The sequence below is a fragment of the Pezoporus flaviventris genome, unplaced genomic scaffold (assembly GCF_033815535.1).
Source record: "Pezoporus flaviventris isolate CSIRO_AGI_PZ_B2104156 unplaced genomic scaffold, CSIRO_AGI_Pfla_v1 ptg000006l, whole genome shotgun sequence".
NCBI classification, from domain to species: domain Eukaryota; kingdom Metazoa; phylum Chordata; class Aves; order Psittaciformes; family Psittacidae; genus Pezoporus; species Pezoporus flaviventris.
In genome coordinates this window covers 8,860,633-8,876,841 of record NW_026892554.1, presented here as the reverse complement: position 1 = coordinate 8,876,841, position 16,209 = coordinate 8,860,633, and the positions used below count along the sequence as shown (strand labels likewise).

At 40.2% G+C, this 16,209-nt stretch overlaps 1 protein-coding gene across 2 annotated transcripts in view; it reads right to left on the bottom strand.

Moving 5' to 3' along the window:
• Positions 1 to 16,209, bottom strand: part of ZFAND6 (zinc finger AN1-type containing 6) — a 33,754-nt gene that overhangs the window by 4,359 nt on the left and 13,186 nt on the right. The window contains exons 2-4 of one of the 2 annotated variants that reach the window (XM_061446799.1): positions 7,115 to 7,290; positions 5,728 to 5,845; positions 3,540 to 3,640 (exon numbers count right to left, since the gene is read on the bottom strand). In XM_061446799.1, the coding sequence (XP_061302783.1) occupies positions 3,540 to 3,640; positions 5,728 to 5,845; positions 7,115 to 7,265 (370 nt within the window). In that variant the 5' untranslated portion in view covers positions 7,266 to 7,290. The remainder of the gene's footprint in view (positions 1 to 3,539; positions 3,641 to 5,727; positions 5,846 to 7,114; positions 7,291 to 16,209) is intronic. The other variant, XM_061446800.1, reaches the window with a different exon arrangement.

Sequence of the window (16,209 nt, the reverse complement as noted above, 5' to 3'; positions counted from 1 at the left end):
CAGTCCTTGCATCCCTGCAGGCATTTGCTGCAAGACTCTATCCCTCTCTTCCTGCTCTGGATGTTTTACATTTGTCACTCCTGCATTACTAGGCAGAGCTTCTCAAAGAAAAACGTTCTTCATTTGCACAGGAAGAGAATGAACAGCTACATTCACCTCTCAAGTGAATCTCACAAGACCTATGAAGAAGAATACCCACTCATCCAAAAGAATGAAATGTGAAGTTAAGGTTAAGATTGTCGCTACTTCCTAACATTACTTCAGCTTAGTGTTAAAATTAAGCCTAAAATACAGTGTCCCAGTGTTGGGAAGAGACAAAATAAGTAAGAGCACACCTACCTACAGCATTCAGTTTTAAACCTGTTTCATTAATGTTTCCCTCTCTCCCTGAAGCATTCACCTACTAAATCAGGACAGCCTAGATTATTTTCTATGTTTCTATCATAATAATACTCTACCTCCAAGCCCCTGGTACTATCACAAAAATGTGGAGTATCCATCAGTTCCTTTCTAATCCTGTCTACTAAGCTAGCCTTGGTAAGATCACTGAAGTTGATACCCTTAGTTTAACAGCACTCATCTTAGGAGCAGGTTAGCTCCACAAAATTCTGTAGCAATTTAATAGTTTTAATATGAAGGCTTTATAAATTTAGTCAGCAACGACTGACTTGTTTTACCTCACTAAAAACCCAGATGAGCACAGAAACAGATAACTTTGCTCACAGCAGCCAGGTACCTTCTAGCTATTCAAATCTTAGTTTGTATTTTGATTTTTCAAATTAGTAAGCACACCATACTACAAGACTGATTGCATTTTTTTGCAATGCTCATATATTGACACCTCTGATTCTCAAGGAGTTTAAAAAAAAAAATCAAAGCAGCTGATTTGGCTCCCAGAAGTGTTCAAAAGTGCCAAGAACTCACCTATTAGTACAATTTATACTTTTAGCCCTAAATTCCTTATTTGGAAGAGCTCCATAAGGTATGTGATGGACTGTTCCTGCCTTCCATGGCAAGTCTCATGTACCTTTTTTAAACATCCCTGAAATAAAGCATGCATCCCAACCTGGGTGGTTTTAAACTCATTAATGCTAAAGAAGTGAAGAGCCTCTCTTCTCCTGCTTGCAGGCCCTGTTAATCTCCTGGCTAACAAATAAGGAAATCTGCCTGGCTAATCCTAAAACGGCCCTGAAGTTGAGTAAAAGGTACAACAGCCTATGAGGCAATATAAAAATGAGCTGGAGAGATGATCAGAATAGAAGAAAACTGAATTCTGAATGACATGGGGTGGGAAAAAAAAAAGCTGCAAAATTGTGACAACAATTCAGTGAAATCCACTTAGCATCCATCATAAGCAGCTTTCCCTTCCAAACTTACACTTTCAAAGCAAAACACTGATTTCAGTTAAGGAACAGCACAGAAGCAATACTTCAGGAAACAAGGCTGACCCTGCCACAGTGAGTTATAAATAGGGATTGTAATTTAGAACTGCAATTACATGGTGGTGGTGTTCTTAGTTTAGAAATCACTATGGTACAAAGAAAATGACACAGCTGAGTAGTCTATAAACACCTGATATAGATTGAGCCTTGAAATACATACTGTAAAATGTGAATACGCCCCTGAAATCAAAGCTTTGAGATCAGAAAACCATCTTTTCTACTTACACGGAGAATTACCTTCAGAGGTGAGAATTAGAAGGAACACAGATTTATGCAAATGGATAAAAGGCACTCCTCAGAAAACTGAAACCTGCTGGGAAAAGTCTTTTCACAGGCCCAAGCCACCTCAAAGCATCAAAATATGATTTTAAAATAAAGCACTCCCCCCACCTCCCAGTGCAAAGACAGTAGATCTTGCAAGCCTAGAGTTTCAACTTTCAGCAAAGCCAATATACATATGTAAAACAGAAAGACTAACTCAGGCACTGGAGGGAAGACTAAGAATCATGAGATTAACAAACGTAGGGTAGTAGGAAGATCATCTTACACAAGCTGCCTTTATGTTCTCCAATATATACCCATCCATACCAATGTAAACCTACAGTGCAATATTCTCATGCCAGACTGAGGTGTTCTACTTCCCAGAGGTTCCCCGGAAGAGATGTGCCTGCACGGGAGCAGGGCTGCTGCATGAGGCATCCAGCACATCCCAGGTTCTCTCTACTGCAGGACAGGGATGACAGTAGAACTTTATCTGAATTACTCAGAAGTGTATCAACTGATAATCTATCTTGCAAACCTACCTCTGCTGTGCTAATCTAGAGAGCTTCAGAAGCATAAGCATTTCCAGCACTTGCTATGTTCTCTTAAGCTGGGCAAGGCCAGACATCGATCGATATTAAGAGCATGTCTTACATGCACTGTCAAAACTGAGGCACCAAGAGCTCTCAGCTTCAGAAAGAAAACTTGATGAGAATTTACAGCTAGAATATACCTTTTAAGTGTAAACATCTTTCAGTAACTGACATCTCAAAGTCTAGTACAAAATGGCAGTAGCATTAAAGCATTTTCTCCAAGTTTTAAAGCTGTTGTTTCTATGACAGAAGTGGCCTTATTCAGCACAACAGCTGAATAACTACTCTTCCCTTCCACCTAAAAGAAGGGTTAGCTCAGGTTTAGAAAGGTATCCAAAAACCAAACTTTGATACCAGAGGTACAATAAAAGAATGTATATTTAGCATCTTTAAAGTGGAATTATATGTTGCATTTGTGGAAAAACCAAACTCCTATGTTTAGACTAGTCTACAGAAACATTAACTCTACCCGCTAAAGCCTTAGCTGTGTCAGCAGAAGTAAAGGCAGAATACTTGCTGACTTGCTTTTAAGTATCTTCTATAATGTCTGTGGATTTCAAGTCTGAACATTTTTGCCTTAAGAAACACTTTTTAAAACTCTTACATTTTAAGCTCTGCAAGCCTGCACATAAAAAGAAAAAGGGGGGGGGGGGGGGGGCGGGAACAGTGTACCAGCAATAAGGACTTTAGGCCAATATACTTAGAATCACCGACTCAGCTATTTTCCTTCACTCAATCAGTCTGTGGTTTGGTTATTTCCTAACCTGAATGTCAGTGTGCCAAATTACTACACCACTACAGTTCATAGGTGAAAGGTTCTTCTATAGGTATTTCATGCTTATACAAGATACGAACACTTCTTATAATAGCTATGTCCTAATACCCTGTATCACAAATAAGAGTTATAAATTTGTGATATTTGCTGCATATGACTAGTCTGAGAAGATACTCAAAACCCTACTTACATGTAACAGCTGTGGCATAAAAGACAGAACATTAGACCAATTTATGATGTGCATTTCTAGCCCCAATCAACACACTTCTGGAAGATAATGAAATCACCAGTTAAACATAGAAGTTTTCAGTTTAAGACTTGCCTTCTAAGGTTTATCCTTACTTGCCTTCTGATTTCACAGAATATTTGGGTTTGAGATTAAGCTATCTCTTGAACAGACATATATTAGAATAGTCAGACTTTAAAAACATCATTCATCCATTCTGCCTCTGAAAACTAGGCACTAACCTTGCAAATCTTCCGTCTCAGGTACTGTTTTGTCCGCAGCTGTACTATCTGGTTGGGATGATGCTACAGATTCTGTTAAGAGTGACTGACTTGACACAGGGCTGGAGGATAAAAGAAAAAAAAGTCATGATTTTTGAGGTTTGCCAGGTATTCCAGAAAGAAGCACATTACAGAGTCTTTCTTAATGAAAGCATGCCAAAGCTTTTCATGCTGAAGTTGCTTCTGTCACCATTTAAAAATGCCACAGTGCCCAAGAGTACTGGAGAACCTGAACTGATGAAAAAGTTTAATGTTTTGTGTTAATATTGAATGCAATAAACCAGTTCAACTATAAAAAGGGAAAAAATATTTTGGGGCAGTCTGAAGCACACACTGAAGCACCAAGTATGTAAGGATTTTTATAACATAAGTCAGCAAGATAATTGTAGAGGAGCTACTTTTGGTATTCTAGTGATATGAACAAGAAAATTGCAGCATGTCAATGTTTCCAGTAATAAAGCATCTGCAGCTGTACACAGAACTCCTCAGGTTTTCACACTTTAAAGTGGTGCTGGCCAAACCTCCCAACCCTGTCAGCTATACTGCTAAAACTCACAGCACGGCTGGAAACTCACAGATGAATACCTCGGATGGTTCTAGGGGAGAGGTTCAGTATTAGCAGTCACTCACAGCCAAATTGTTCACCCAGCAGCTCTACTATGGAACAAGAGAGAACTGAAGTCCCAAGCGAGAGGTAGCATTACCCCATTTACCCGATCTGTCTCTCCCTTTCCACTTGAGATTCACTCCAAATCCAAGAAATTGCATTATCCAGCAGCCCATGAACCAAAGCCCTACCAGTAATCCACAACACAACCAAGGCATTGGAGTTGAAATACTAATTGCCAAGAACTGCACGTGGATCCTGAACTGCAAGTTTGGTCACCTACAAAAGGGCATTGTCAATTTACTAGATATTTTCTTGGCATATCATAACTGAGGTATTACCAGAGACTGAAGTTGAATCCCTGCTTTTATGTTGGAAAAAAGAAGTGAAACTTGCACTTCAAAAGAATCAGTGCAAGAGCAACCATCCACTCATTTCTCCTGTAACCAGTGATCAAGCCAGTGATCAAAAAGATACTTTTTTTCACTTTCATGCTATTAAAGATTGTGTGAGAAGAACCCAAGGCAGTGTAAATGGTTCACTCTGTGCATCAAGCTGGATCATTTTGTTTTGGTTTTTGCACATACCAGAAGAGTTGTATCAGGGCAAGATATCTATTTTCTACCCCAGTCAGAAATCCCAGAATGGCAAGACCAAAAATAGCATCAAGCATGGCACCTAGCTCTCAGTTCATATGTAGGATCCAAGCATGAGATAACACCTCCTATAAAAAGCTAAGGAGCAGAAAACAGTCTGAAAAGAATTGGCCAACAGTAACTGATGAGATCACCCTCAGCCTGTGCTTTACTACATTGTGATTTCTAAAGGAAAGTTAGAATGAGTATTACTGCAAGTTCGTGTGCTATAGGATGGAAGCTAACATTTTCCACCCAATTTCCAAAACGAAATGCAGCCACTAAATATAAACAAATATTTAGCTTTTACAAGTGAAAAGCATTTAGTAAGTCTGAGTGATTTACAAGAGGACATTATGTCTCCTTGAATAATCCAGTAGGAAATTGCTTGTTTAATCAGAAATCAGTTCCATTGCAAAACTTACAGTAAGATTCAGATATCTCTTTTCCCTCTTCTAGTACACACCACTTTTTGCAAAGCAACTAGTTTAGCATATTGTATATCATACATTTATTTATGGGAACTCTGGAAAACAGTTTTCTGCCATTTTACAAAATCCTCACATTTCTAAGATGGAAAGAGCTCTCCTTTGGTAAAGGTACAGCCAACTGCATGTTGCAGAGTCAAAAGACCAGCCAGACAAGCCTCTGTAGAACAGCATGAAGCTGGCATGGCTCCTATTTGAGGCTAAACTCTGAAGATAAATTTGCATTTGAATGTAGCAAGATGTAGCTAACAGATCAGCTACTATTTACTGTGAGACCCCACACTTTAAAATTAGCAGTTAAATCTTACACATTTTCCTAATCCAGGTCCTAGTATTTAATTATGCAGTATCAGTACACTTCATTTAATCACCCCAATACAGATATTTACTTCAAAGCCCAGAACAGAGAAACAGCTTACCTTGGCTGCATGGATGTCGATGGAGTCGATGTAGGTTCTAAAGCTGACTGAGTTTCTTGGGCGCTGCCTTCTGTGCACTGAACTGGTAGGGACTCAGTTATACTACTGACAGAGGGTGCTGGAAGGAAGACACTAATGTAAATGTGTTACACTACTTCCTGGGATTACAAAAGTTATACTATGCAATTATTCTTTGACCCCCATGACACCGAAGTAATTATGCTTGACTATATTTTGATCATGTTCCAGCCTCATGTCCCCAGAAGTTACACAACACAATTTTAAAGGTGGGGCTTTCAAATAGTTACTATTTTGTGCTAATCAAAGCATCAAGCAACAGCTTTCTCAGCCTGAACTGTAGTATTCTGACATAAGCTTGGGTTCTGGCTGGAAAAACAAGATGGATCTGTGAGAAACAGTAGTGTAGCACCCTAATACAACTTAGAATCCATTCTGAAGTTGTAGAACCTAGATCCCCAGATCTCAATGGAAATTACTGCTTCAAATGCTCCATCCCTGGCAGTGTTCAAGGCCAGGTTGGACAGAGCCTTGGGCAACATGGTTTAGCACAAGGCATCCCTGCCCATGGCATGGGGTTGGAACTTGATGATGCTAAAGTCCCTTCCAACCCAAACCATTCCATGATTCTATGATATTCCAAGCACACCCTGAGACTCTTTGCTGTCAGTATTCAGCCAAGCCAGAACAGACATTTTAGCAGCCCCAGCGAAGCCCTCCCTAACCCTCTTAGCCCCAAAAGAACATCAAGTTGAAAACACTGGAGCGAACAGAGCAGAGAAAGGTTTCCTCTTTGAGGACACTACCATTGAAGGGGGAAGAACCCTCTAGCTTTTTCCACAGAGTGAATGTAGGAGGACAGAACTTATTTCAATGGGAAATTTGTCGGAAAGACCGCAAGTACATGGAACACGGAGCAAAAAGGAACAAAAAGGATCTCTCCCTTAAATTAAGGGCAACTATTCTTAAAAAGCATCTGGAGGTTAATCCTTCAGCATCAGACTGCAGGAATTAAATACCTGTATTTTAAATGCTTTTCACAAACATTCCCCAAGCTAAATGTTATCTCTGCTGTCAGTAATTTCAGAAAAAATACGTTGGCATAGTAATTTTTACTGCATTTTTGTATCTTCAAATTCCTAATACCTTCTGTATTAATCCAAGTATTTCCAAGAGTCTACTTCTGAGCAGGTTAATCACAGCACAATTATACCATGAGCACTTCATCCAAGCTCATTCCATAATGTTAGAATAAAATTGTTTGCACTAATGTTCGTATATTTTAGTATTTGGACATGATCAGGAAGCAAGTTGCCATCTACTGTGTCATTTGGAGTTGTTCAAACAGCTGTATGTTAGCATTACTTACCAGGAGGGCTAATTCTACCATTACTGTTCTGCCTTTGAAGGTGTTCTTTGTAGCACACTGAACACATGCCATTTGTACGAGGATTCCCATAAAATCCGCAGCCAGTGGAACAAAGCATAGGCACTTGGCTACGATTAGTTTCTTGAGCCATTTTCCCTTCTTCTACAAACCTGAAATTGAAACATACAACCCAGTATTTAGCAACCTGAGAAATCCCTTCTTTTTCAGTTGACATTTGAATATCCAGAGTTTCCTGTAGTTCAGCAAAAAGATAATCTATAAAAGAAGCCTTGTGAATAACTCCATGCCTTTTCCTAATAAAAATCTACAAGGTCTGCTCAATAATACAGACACAGCCATATATATGATTTACATGACCCATACATACAAACGGTTCCAGCCCCGCCATTTTGTGGTCAAAGAGCTTGCAAAGAAAAGTAATTTTAGGAAATAAGAACGGAAATAGTACTGCTTTTTGCAGTAAGTTACGGGAAGGTAGGGGAGTAGGACACTTATGTCAAACCCTTCTTGAACCATGAACACCTGATACTGTGAATGAGTACTGTAGAATGAAAAGACAAGCATGGTACCACCTGTTTACTGCGTAATCGCTATTAACAACAGTCACATGAATTCACAAGATACTGTTTAGTCACCACGTCATTAGTGAAGAACAACAACTATTTACCACAGAACCTGAATTATGATTTTTCACATAAAAAAAATCACCTTTTCAGTCAAAAACACTATACTATGCACATGTACCAGTTTTGTGTGAAAAGAGAAGAGATAAATATCAAGGCAACTCCTAACATCCTTAGGTTTAGTTTTCTTTGTAAAAGATCTCTAAACCTTAGTACATGAAAATGACAAAAAATGGCCATATGCAACAGTATTCTGAGCCCCCAACTGTTCTCAAATGGTCTCACCTTTATACGAGTTACTGACATGTCACTCAGTGAGATAAAAATTATTTTTCCATTATGTACCCCCTCAATCTTGCCCTTTTTTGTATCAGTTTTAAAAGTACAAAACAAAAAAAAAAACAAAACACCTCAACCCTTCTCATTAAGAAACCCAAGTATCTCAAGGTATCAATTCTTTCAGTCAAGACCAATTTAGGCCTACCATTTTATACTTCCTGATTAAAAGCCTGAAGCATGGATTATTTTAGTTCTTGCCAGTCAAACCAAAGATAAACACTATTACAAAACCAACAATAATAAAAAATAATAAATCTTTCAAGTAACATCAGTATAAAAAAATTAAAAAACAAAGCCAGAGATGAAGGGGTTTCACGATGTCTGAATAATTCACCAGCTACGGTGTTACAGAATTAAACTACAGTAAGAAATACACCAGAGTAAAAAGATTTCCTTTTACATAAGATGTTTTTGAAGCCAAATACAAAAAGGTTTCCCATTATTTTGGTTTTATACAAATATCCTCCTCTCTCCTCACACCCACATGCACTGCATTTTGTTTTTATTTCCCCAAAGTATACGAAATTGATACCTCAAAAGCAAACCCCTGGGCTGCAAAGCTAACAACAGAAATGACAGTCAAGTCCTCTATTCACAGCAATAAGGTACTCTCAGGATGAGAAAGCATTCAAGATACAAGGAAGATGTACAGGCAGGAAGACAAAATAAAAATCCCTGATAGTATCTCATTCAGCTTCAACCTGCAATTAAGCTTATTTCAGCTGTTTGACTGCACTCCCCCATCCCAATATAGCATTTGCTTTCCACATACAAAGCCCCCATTGACCTCAAATGACAGCTAAATTTGATTTTGCTGAAGTACTGTACTTGTAGCTGAAAGAGCACTTTCATTCCTGCCTTTCTCCAGACAGCCCTTTAGAATTCAACTGCAAGTAATGCAAGTGGGAATTCAATTCTTACGCTGGGCCCAACATTCAGCAGGAGAAGATTCAGGAGAGCGTAAATGAACATGAGTTTTCTATGCTTTGGTAACTCAAACCCATTTAAAGATTAAACCTTACACAAGTCATTCTTTGGCACAGAATGTTTAAGATTGAAAGACTAATTTAAAAACATTGGACAGAACATTTCATAAGGGCCAACAGATTCAGTGGCACAATACAAGTATTAACCCTTTTAATTTCAAGCAGCAGCACAATAGAAGAGCCCTATCACACAAACTTTCAAAATTAAACCTGATGGCCTTTCTGGTCAATAGTTAGCTTCAAGCAGCACACAGGAACTCAATAACAGCACCAGTTACTGCTAATTTTGTTACTCCCTGACACAACCATTGCTGAAGGACCAGGTGCTAATGCAATCACAGCATAACAATTTCTAACATGGATGTAAAAAAAAAGTCTGCTCTGATTCAATAAACAAATTGTGAAAGGTGCACAAAGATGCCCAGAAGAAAAACAAGAAAAGCTGGACTGTTCCAGCTAAGCCAGTTCCCGAGTTCATTAACCAGCGGATTCTGCCACCAGCCAAAGCACAAGCCACTGGCATGAGGCTCCAGAATACTTAAATCTCCCAGGGGAAGTGCCAGGGATTCTTCTGAAGAGTTTTAATAAAAGCCACAGGAAGCGGAAGATCCTTCATTGGTTGCTAATATTTGGGGAGTAAAACGGACAAGAGATAGGATCAAACTGATGCAATGTTATGAAGTCAAATGAGAAATAAGTTGAACACAAACACAACAGTGTGCTGCACTCCAAAGAGGGCAATCACAGTCCCCCACACCAGCTCCAGGGTAATCCGTACCTCTACCCACCCAACTAGTTCCCCAAGCCACCAGAAAACCCCACTAGGAAGAAAAGGGCCATCACCACCATAAAGTTTTCCAACAGTTCACTGAGCTCAGTCAGTTCACACACAGAGAAGCAAAAAAAGGAAAGAAAAAAGCGTAATACACAGGCAGAAAACTGTGGAACTGATGCAAGGGATGACAGATGACACATGACAGAGGGGAGGGACAACATATTTTGGCTGCTGCTGAGATGGTTGAACTGATCTATTTGAACCCTAAAACCACAGGATGCCAAACCAGTATATGCAGCTTTTGCTCTCCAGCTTCTGACTCTGTCTCCCATGCTGTTCCCTCCCTCTCACTACTCACATGCACCAAAATGAATCAAGGAAGTGATCAAACTTAGAAAACCAACCACTCCATCTTCTGACAGTTAGTTTCAACACAGACTGCCTTCCAAGCTTGTGTTTGTCACACGTGCTGTATGGGGATGAGAGAAGGTCTAGCTAAAGACACGTGTGGAACCACTTGTTTCAGCAGCAGAGCAGGCTTAAAGCATTAGCCTAGCTTAAATCAGGCATTGAAAATGTAAGGGAGGAGATCCAAGTGCTGGCGGTTCCTGCCACTGCACTTCAGACATGCCTCTCCTGTACAGATCCATACTGCACGTGGGCAAAGGCCAAGATGACACAGCACTGTGCCTCAGGGACTTTCCTTCATCACTGCTCAGGCAGGAGGAGTCAAACAGCTACAAGCAGAGCAGCCTGACTCTGTCCCTATCTCGGCAAACACTTACAGCAAGGTCACTGAACAGATGTTTTGGAGGGAGGGAAGACCTCCCCTCACCCCAGTTCTTGGCTCAGATTCAGATGATTTTTGTTTCAAAACTGTCCATAATTCCTCACACAGGAAGATCTTTAGTATTGCAGAGCCAAACCATCACATAAGCCAGTAATGGTGGGCTGTCACAGAAATTGCAGCCTTAGCAGCACTGTGAAAGGAGTGAGCCTGCTCCCACAGCCCCATCCCCTACTGCACACCCCCGCCCTTGAGTCGGATCAGTTCATCCATCTGACGGAAAAAAATGGGAGTATTTATTCTAGTGGACCGGAGAGCTTGCTGAGCTGACAGAGATCAACTCTAGACAACTGACATATAGCGCAAAAGGAAGTGACAAGGCTAAAGATAGGACGACCCTTCACAGGGGCAGCTAGCCCCTGCTGAGCATCACTGTAAAATATATACCAAGTGCATACCCCACCTGTAGTTTCAAAACTGGTCTAGCTTGGCTGCAGTACAAAACTTAAAGCAACTTCATAGTTGAAGTGACAGTAATGTCCTGGGATCATCACGGCTACATGTATCACAAGGTATCACAAGATAAATGTGGAGCTTGTAAACACTGCAAGTACCTCTGGGCTCTGCCCACTCCCCTGAAGCTGTGCATGCACAGCATTCTTAGGGTCACCCTGAAAACAGAATTGATTCATCTTAAAATAAATACAACCCAACTCTTAACAATATTTTAAGCATATTCCCTGTTTTGCTTTACAGCAGTATAACCAGTTGTACAAGCACTAATAAGTAGGAAGCAAACCAGAGGGAGTACAAAAGCCTTAAACAACAAACCCAGAACATTCACTTTGTTGAAGGTAACTCCATGAACAGACTTCTCGTATTAGCTAAAAATTGCTAAGCTTAAGCCAAAACTACCTCTGAAATTTTCTTCTCAAAGCCACTAGAAGCACAGCAGCCCGCAGAGCTGCGTGCTAAGTCCTCCTTTCCTACAAATTTGGTGCTTCAAGTGTACCCATTCCTCTTACTCCTGTCATACCAGCAACTTCATGCATCTATAAGGCCTGCTTACTGCTGCTGCTACAGGTCCTACCATTCCCCGCTCACCAGTGCACAAAGTAAGTTATCTCTGTATCAAGCAAAACTCACAATCAACCATATAAAAGACATTCCCAATTATAAAGCGTATAGAGCTGAAGCTGTAGAAACACTAAAGCACTCCAAATCTTTTGGACATCAGGTTCTGTAGGGAGAGACACACCTCACTCCAATACTCTGCAGAGCAAGTAACAAAATATTTGTGTACTTCCCTTCCCCACAAAGCAGGCACCACAATACTAGTCTTTTTTCCACCTCCTTCTTTTCCTATTAATTAAAATGTTTATATGCTACTAGTTTCAAATCACTGATACCCTAGCTTCATAGCCTTCAAATGTTAATCAGTAAGATCAGAGCACAGTATTTAGCAGGATTAAACATGAGGTTTTGGAATAATCTCTTTCCCTTCCCCCTCATCTCAACCAGAAAATAAGAACTCCTGCACAGAAGCCAGCCTTCTCCTCATCTTCCTCAAAGATTTCCCAAATTCCAGTTGGCCTCATACTTCAAGTTGCGGTAGAGAAAGCGAGCAGATCCTCACATCTGCTACCTCAGCTCAAGTACAGTCTTGTGTTCTGCAAACACTCCTAAAATCCATGACTGGTATGGGAAGGATCCCTCCCAGCTGCTAACACTGAAGCAGAAGAGACCACCCAAACAGCATTCTCCTTCAGCACTGAAACTGAACCATACAGATACCAGCTTGGAAAATGCTTCTCGAAGAGAAAGCAGAGCATTTAGCATAACATACTCTGTTCACCAAGATCAACACACTGACAGATTTCAGCTGACACTCACCTTGAAGGATGAATCCAATTTTAACAAGTGATTAAAATATTCCCACCTCTATCATAATCACCTTTATAATGAAGCAGCTCAGCACAATAAGAAGCACCAGTACTAATGGTCATTTTCTTTGTGCTAACAAAGCAAGGAAGAAACTGCAAAAATTGTAATTTGCGCTATTTAAATATATAAAGGTTTATCCCAAGGACATATAAAAGCAAGAGAAAAAGTTGTGCAGACAAAAATACATTTCATTTTAGAGCATGCACTGGTACAGATATCCAATACCACCTGTATCACCAGATGAAAAGGCATGTTGGTACAAAAAACAGTAAATAGGAAATACATTTCTCTACAGGTTTATCAAAACAAAGGCAAATAAAGGCCAAGGAACAGAGTCCTGCTGAATCTTGCTGAAGTTACCAAAGCACTGTCTGTGTTTTAAGGATGCCGCTTCACAGCGGAACTTGCGGATACACAGCTCCTCAGGTGTCCTGCTTCAAGAAGGACACTACGCAGGGTATAGAACACTGGACTCACAGAATGACTCCGTTTTCTTTTTAAGCTGTTTCTCTCTCCCAAAAGGCCCCAATTTACATTCACTGAGCAGTCATTTGTAGCTACTTTAAAGCATTAGCATGTCCCAGGAACTTGCTATGGAGCCAAGAAGAACTGGCAGATTTGAATAGGGGCCTCAGACATTACAGTTCAGGCCAGCTTGCTCGTTGCAGTCAGACATGTCATTTCATCTGCAGCTCACCCTGGCTAAAAAACTCCAGCTGGTTCATATTTGCCAGCGTAGCTACATGTGTGGTTACACTGACCCAGTTTCATCAGAATGCTTTGAGTTAAAAAAAGTGAATATGGTTAAGGACCAACTATGCAATCAGATCTGTAAGGGCAGTGACCTCTTTGTTCCTGCAGCAGAACACACAGCTGCTACATTTTTCAAAACACAGGAGTTATCCAACTTCCTCAGCACTAAGAGAACCCCTGCATTTTAAAGCTTCCAATTCATTCCAGTAGGCCTCGAGTTTTCTTCCTGCATACGGCTAAACACAGTTTTAAGTTGCAATTTGAATTACTAAGGTAGAATTTATATAATGACATAATATCAAAAACAAAATATTCACACTAGTGACCAGAGGCTTTCATCAGACGTTTTCTCAATTCACTTAGGTCATTCAATATCTACTTATGTTCCAGTCTATTCCTGTTGAGCAGCTTTTTATTTTTGTTTCATGCATAGACTTATTTTAGGCTTCAATCAAGCACTTACATTAGACACTCCCAGCAGAAACTTTACAAAAAGATGGAAAGAGTTACAGAAGCTTTTTCTTCATTTCTAAGTGGTCTGCAAATTTAAATCCTTCAGTACAAGAATTAATATAACTAAAATTTGGACCCTCAAGAAACATACATTCTCTGTACAGTATAAATCCCCGATTTAAGATGGCAGAAAGACTAGAAGAATCACTCTGGTGGAAATGAGCCACACATATGAGAGAAAGTGTAATCTCAGAAGTGGCAGATAGACAAAAAGAGTTTAGGCCTTAGGAAGGGAAGGAACATTAGCAACTTTCGTAACTAATTTGAGCCAGAGTATCATACTACCAATGTTACATCATTACACAACCCAGGAACACTTGGTACAGACAAAGCCCCTAGTGTTAAAGCATATATATTGCCAGCTACAGCTGTCTGCTCTTGTTCTCAAGGTCACATGAGAAACAAGAGAACATTTCAATACAACCTCTTCAGTCTTACTAGGCAAGAACAAAGACACAGATACTATACTGGTATCAAGGAGATCACTGATAAGGATTCAGCTTTCTATGCTTGTCTGCATACACTTTTAACAGATGTGACTTCATAATTACTACTTGTGGCCATGCTCAGCCTTTGCAAAGTACAGATTACTAGAACCAAAGATCAAGTGCTGTAAAACGGGGTACCTCGGAAACTCTCATTCACCTCACGTAAATGCATTAAATTACTTGCGGTGACCACTTAAACTGGACAAACAAAACCCAGAAATATAAGTAAATTTCGTATTTAATTTCCAAACTTTTTAGTGTAGTCACCAAATAAGGGGGCGATTCCATGAAGTTTACTACTCTACTGAAGATTAACCCTAAAAAAAACCCTAGTGATGCAACAGGTATATTTTATTGACTAGTAGGAAGAATCACATTTTGTTTACATGGGATTTCAAAGAGGCAGAGTACAGACAAACACAGTTTTGTCTAAGTGTTGAAATTACTGAAAGCTGCCACACAGAGCTACCGGCTTTTCACTACATGATGGAATGGTTTCTGCAGAAACCCCCACTACTTCATGCTGGAGCATATTGTAACTGCTGCAGCACCCAAAGGAGTAAATGCAGACCCTGTATACAGCCTTCAAGAATTCTCCTCCTATTTTTAATGTTGGAGGATTAACATTTAGCCTGAAGCAGCAAAATGCAACTCAAGATGCCAAGGACTATCACTGTTTGTACATTTAAGCACGTACATTTGAACTTAATTGTCTGAGATCAACTGCAGCACCACTACAATTCAGCCCTTTCATATGCCAGTACCCAAACTTTGTGGTATTCAAAGAAACATTTTTTCTCTTAGAAAACTTAATAGCCTCTTTATTTACTTCTTATTCCCCAGCAGCACAACACGTGCAGGCAACCCCAGTTAATCCAAGAAACTCTAGTGCAGAGAAGTACAGAGATGCTTTCACAAAGAGCACCACTCACGTGTTCTAAGTTTCTGTCTCTTCAGGGATGACTATCAGAAAATCTAAGCAGACAAAACTGCCTTTTTGAAGAGGTCAACCTGAATGCAAGTGAACAAAAAACAAAACCAAACTCACACACATCACAAAAGTCACTTCTTGGTTCAAGAGAAAAAGCAGCAAAGCAGCCTTGGAGGTAGACATGCTTGTTTACAGCAAGACACAACAGGGTCCTTCGATAAAGGTAACTAGGTAAACAGTAAAAGCACTGAGAGTGACACTGCAAGTATAGCTGTTCTGGATGAAGGCAATTTCTTAGTGGATTACAGACCACAAAAAGTGAACTTGAGAAAAGAACGTCATGTTTAGGGAAGCTGTTTTTTTACTGGTATCCATAATGGTCATAGTGAGAAAAGTTTAAGCAGCATATCCAAGGAATGCAGAGAGGACACTGGCCAGCTGCCTCGCTGGTCATGCTGTCCTACCCAAAGCACTGTATGTCCATAAACAAGCTAGAGGAGAGACCAAAGTGTTTTTCTCCCAAAACACAAAGCTGCACTTACTCAGTTTAGTGCACCCAGATCACCCCAGATTTAAAGCTAGAGGCAGACAGGCTCAGCAGGTCTATTTTTGGAAGATGGCTGTCTCTGACGAAACTGCCACAGAAACCTTACATGAAGTTACACTTGCAATGGAACATGCGACTACTACTAAAAGAGTATACTTTTAGGTAGCACTTGCTTTGGCATCTCTGCTCCAGGGGAATAAGACTCAGGAGATAGACCCATTACAATAACCAAACTATCTCAGTACTTGCTTGTCAGCAGCCGGCTACATCAACTCACACAAACCACAGTCTCCACCACATGTAGCTGGACCGCTGTCATGCTGCAGTAGCTGGAGATACTGCTCAAGAAACCCTTTCCTCTCTAGAGTTTGCACTATCTCTTCCCTGT